Source organism: Saccostrea echinata, unplaced genomic scaffold (assembly GCF_033153115.1).
Source record: "Saccostrea echinata isolate AGI-Se365-2 ecotype Australia unplaced genomic scaffold, CSIRO_AGI_Sech_v1 ptg000086l, whole genome shotgun sequence".
Lineage (NCBI taxonomy): Eukaryota > Metazoa > Mollusca > Bivalvia > Ostreida > Ostreidae > Saccostrea > Saccostrea echinata.
This window is the reverse complement of record NW_026889835.1, coordinates 3,878,725-3,883,480: the sequence shown is the minus strand read 5'-3', so window position 1 is coordinate 3,883,480 and position 4,756 is coordinate 3,878,725. Positions and strand designations below refer to the sequence as shown.

The window sequence follows — 4,756 nt, the reverse complement described above, 5'->3', positions numbered from 1 at the left end:
GTTGCCGACAATAATGAAAACGACAGACAACAGACACATTTTGATCAGAAAAGCTTTCTTAAGCCTTTGGCTAAGGTGAGCTAAAACTGTCTTGCTTCTATTGCATTAAAATGAATTGTGAGTAATTGTTTAGAAAAAAAGATTATTATTATATAAAGAAATGACATAGTTATCATATTTTAGATATAGTTCTCTACTTACACAATAAGTCATTTTAATAAAATTATATAAAAAGAATATATAAAAATATATATAAAAAAAAATTGAAAACATAGTCTGTGCATTGTATCCTCTGGTACGTGAAGTACATAAATATTTTAATATATTTTAGGAATATCTGAAAGAACCCTGAAAGCAAACATCCTGGTTGATCCTGTAACAACTGTGATTGAGGATCTGCAAGTCCCTCCTGTACAGCAGAAGGTCCACTCCAATAAGGGGCTTGATGACTTCGATGAGGACCTGGTGAAAAGGACCATCCATGAAATGCAGTTGAGGGGCGAGTATGTATCTCTTCGTCGACTGTCAGGTGTGTTGGTGGAAAGGGGAATCAGGCTCACCAAGTCATCTCTGGCAAGACTTGTGAAGAAACTTGGGTTCAGGTAAGAATCAATTAAAAAATATAACCTACAAATAAAGCATATAATTATTAAAATTGTTTAATAATATACATTTATTGACTGGGTTCGAGTGCGACAAGCATTTTGTCAGACCCACAGGGTCGACAAAATGCATTTTGCCCTTGAACCAGTCAAGAAATGTTGTTATACCTTTTATTTTATTATTATTGTCCAATATCTTGCTCCGCAGTCAAACATCGATTTTTTACCTCACCTGCGCTGAAAGCTCAAATGAGCTTTTCTGATCACTCGTGTCCATCGTCCGTCCATCCGTCTGTAAACTTTTCACATTTTCAACTTCCTCTCAAGAACCACTAGACCAATTTTAACCAAAGTTGGTACAGAGCATTTTTGGATGAAGGGGAAGTTAACTTGTTAAAATGAAGGGCCAAGCCCCCTCAGAAGGGGAGATTATCAAGAAAAGGCAAAAATAGGGTGGGATCATTAAAAAACCTTCTTCTCAAGAACCACTGGGCCAGAAAAGCTATAACTAATGAGGAAGCATCCTAGGGTAGTGTAGATTCTTATTCGTTAAAATCATGACCCCAAGAGGTAGGGCAGGGCCACAATAGGGAATCCAAGTTTTACAATGAAATATATAAAGAAAAATCTTTAAAAATCTTTTTCTCAAGTACCACTGGGCCAGAAAAGCTGAAACTTATGTGGAAGTATCCTGGGATAGTGTAGATTACACATTGTTAAAATCATGACCCCTGGGGGTGGGACGCACAGGCACTTGTTTCGTATACAGGGCACCTACTTATTTTTACTACAAGGTACCTAACTCAGTTTCAGGCACCCCCTCTTCAAGCTCGTATTTTGTTCATATATCAATCATTAACCTACTTTAAAATTATATTGTTCACTTCGAGAGACTTTTTCCTTGTCAAATAAATCCTTTCAGACATCTCTGGTCGAGCCTCTTTATTGTAAACCACTCATTAATTACCTCGATACATTTCAAGACTTTAGATGGGACACAAATTTCCGGTTGGGGTTATAAACAAAGGATAAAACCAGAGACCTTGGAATGGAATACTTGGAAGTCTCTGGTTTTATCCTACCCCCAACCGGAAGTTGTATCCCATCTAAAGTCTTAATATCTATTGAGGGAATTTTCGAGGTACCTTGTGGTAAAAATAAGTAGGGATGCCCCGTATACGAAACAAGTGCCTGTGGTAGGACTGGGCCACAATAGGTATTACATGGGAGAAAGTCAGGTGTGAAGAACAGCAGGGCCAAACTTACTCAGGTGAGTGTTGTGGCCCATGGGTCTCTTGTTTTATGACCACTCAGTAAACATAGGAAATGCTAGACTTATTTTAGTATAGATTTATGTAGGAACAAATTTTTAAAGGTATATAAATAAACATCGTTTGCATGCATAAAAATAGAACTGAACTTTATCTTTTTTTTAAAAAAATGTTTCATTCTCTTTCAGATTCTACAAGTCTGGTTCAGATCGGAGGTACATTGGAGAGCGTAATGACATTGTCAGTATGCGCCATACTTACCTGAGGTCCATCCGAAACTTTAGAGAGGCGGGTCGTCCTATCGTGTACTTGGATGAGACTTGGTTGAACACCAATCATGTAGCAAGGGGAGATTGGGTGGACTGTCCTAGGACATCTACCTCTGCCTTTGAGTCGCATCGTGGAGGTCATGGGCGCTTCGTCCCACCTGGGAAAGGCTCTCGTCTGATAATTGTGGATGCTGGTTCTTCGGCTGTAGGCATGATCCCGGGGTCATGTCTAATGTTTGAGTCGAAAACTGGCACTCATGATTATCATGATGAGATGAACTCAGGAAACTTCACAAGGTGGTTCACTGAGCAGTTGCTCCCTAACCTACCGGGTAATTCAGTCATCGTGATGGATAATGCTTCCTATCACAGTCATCTGGATCCCGAGTCTAAGTGTCCGACATCGTCGGCGCGAAAGGCCGAGATTCAGTCTTGGCTTGATAGAAAGGGTATTCATTACACTCCGGCAATGATTAAGGCTGAGTTACTCACATTGGTGAAGCAGCATAAGCCTCGACCAAAGTATGTGATTGACGATTTGGCTTCACAGGCAGGTCACACAGTTTTGCGTCTACCTCCTTATCATTGTGAGCTGAATCCCATCGAGCTGGTTTGGGCTGAATTGAAAAGCTTCGTCGCCAGGAGCAATACCACATTTAAGAAAGATAAAGTGATGGAGCTATTCAATCAAGCAAGATCAGCATACGATGTGGAGAAGTGGAGGAGGGTAGAGAGCCACGTGATAAATGAGGTAGAGACAAAACTGTGGAAACTTGACGGAGTTCAGGATGATGAGGTCGCTCCGGTGATCATTGACTTGACGGACTCGGAAGACAGTGACAGTGACTTAGACACAGATTCTGGTGATGACGAAAATGACGTCGACTCTGACGTATCCATGAACTCCGTCGAGGAATCTGATGATGAAGTCACTTGTTGCATATGTGGTGACTATAATGCTCCTGGAAGGTCTCGAAAGATTGCGTGGGTGGAATGTGAGTTGTGTGAAAGGTGGAGTCACCGCATATGTACCAAGCCCTCTCTAAAGTCAGGTAAGTGCCTTCGATGCTGGAACAGTTTGTATGGACTGAATCCTCTTTCTTCATGAGCCTTGCTTTGATGATTGGTGAACTGTTCCTCTTTAAAGGTAAAAGAAAGATTATTAATCATTCATTGATGCATGTATCACCTAGTGTTTAATTATAGTTTTAAGTACTCCTATTTGAGAAAAATAAGCCATTGCAATAAACTAGGATTCAGAAAATTTTACTCTAAAATTTTGACACTGTTGGAATGCAATTGATAATTTCATAAACAGATGAAATCCATTGATTTCAATATAACTTGGCACACAAATAGACTACACTAAGATACATAATTCTAAATATCGGTTTTTGATTTCAATGAAAGGTGTTGCCATGGTTACTAAAAATAAAAATTTCTGTGAAATACATTCAAAATGTACTCATCCTACAGTTTTGGTCTGATTTCAATATAACTTAATACACAAGTAAACTACATAATTCTATTCATAGCTGTTGGAAAGTTTCAAATCCATGGGCTATTTTTCTCTTTCTTTGTTATCAGAACAAACCGGTAGAGCTACAGTCTCATCAGACATGTTTTAATGTGCACCACATCTTCTATCCGATAGTTCAGCTGACAAAATTTAATTTTTCAATTTAATATTAAATATTGAATACTAAATAATTAAGGAATTAATTTAATAGCTACCCAAATTTATATGGTATAAACAGTTTATAATGTATAAATTGGGTAGCTATTAAATTAATTCCTTATAATTTAATTTTCATTTCATTTAGTGTAAGGAAAAAAGATTATTGCCTTGAAAATAATTCCAAATTGTACAAAATTTAAATATATAAACGTCAGGCGGATCGATACATTTTTGACACAGTCATTGTGATGTAGGCAACCCAATTTATACAATATAAAGTAATTTTTTTATCCAATCAAATATCACGTTATATCCAGAATTAAATTACTTAAAAATGAAAAATATTTAAAGTCTCTTAGGGCAATAAAACTCTTCAATTCATTGGTGAATCTATGATACATGCATGTTTAATGATTAATTTGTCTTTCAAAAGGTGGGCCTGTGTGTAACTAATCTTTTTTATGTATCTTGCCTATATTCATGAGACTTTACCTTAATACATTGCTGTAATCACACTTTTGTCCTTTGGGTGAAATTTCAACAGTATGGATCAGCTATAACTGAAAATAAAAAGGTCATTACAGATTTGAATTCCTATTGTAGATCCATGCAAACTTAAATCTATAGACTATATGCACATGCTTGGATATGAATTTTGTTTTACTCTGCTGTTCTATAGATCATAAATAACCATATCAAGTTAGTAAAGTGCAGAATTAAACTTTAATGAACAAGTCATAATTTCACTGCATTTGGAATGAGTTAGAACTGAAAATACACTCCTTGTACCTGTAGCTCTATTTCAGTTATTTCAGGGTTCAAATAGAGTACAGCATATGTAAACATAATCATGATAATATACTGCCTGATTAGTTACACACAATGCCCCCTACCGAACCAACAAACCTGACTTTTGATGAGTGAAGCTGCTTCCCC

The 4,756-nt window shown here is 37.1% G+C and overlaps 1 protein-coding gene across 1 annotated transcript; it reads left to right on the top strand.

Moving 5' to 3' along the window:
- Window positions 1-474: 474 nt before the first annotated feature.
- Window positions 475-4,273, top strand: LOC133177070 (uncharacterized). The gene is made up of 3 exons (XM_061312162.1): window positions 475-602; window positions 2,062-3,194; window positions 4,254-4,273. The coding sequence occupies exons 1-3, from the start codon at window positions 487-489 to the stop codon at window positions 4,271-4,273; spliced, it is 1,269 nt and encodes a 422-aa protein (XP_061168146.1). The 5' UTR covers window positions 475-486.
- The last annotated feature ends 483 nt before the right edge of the window (window positions 4,274-4,756 follow it).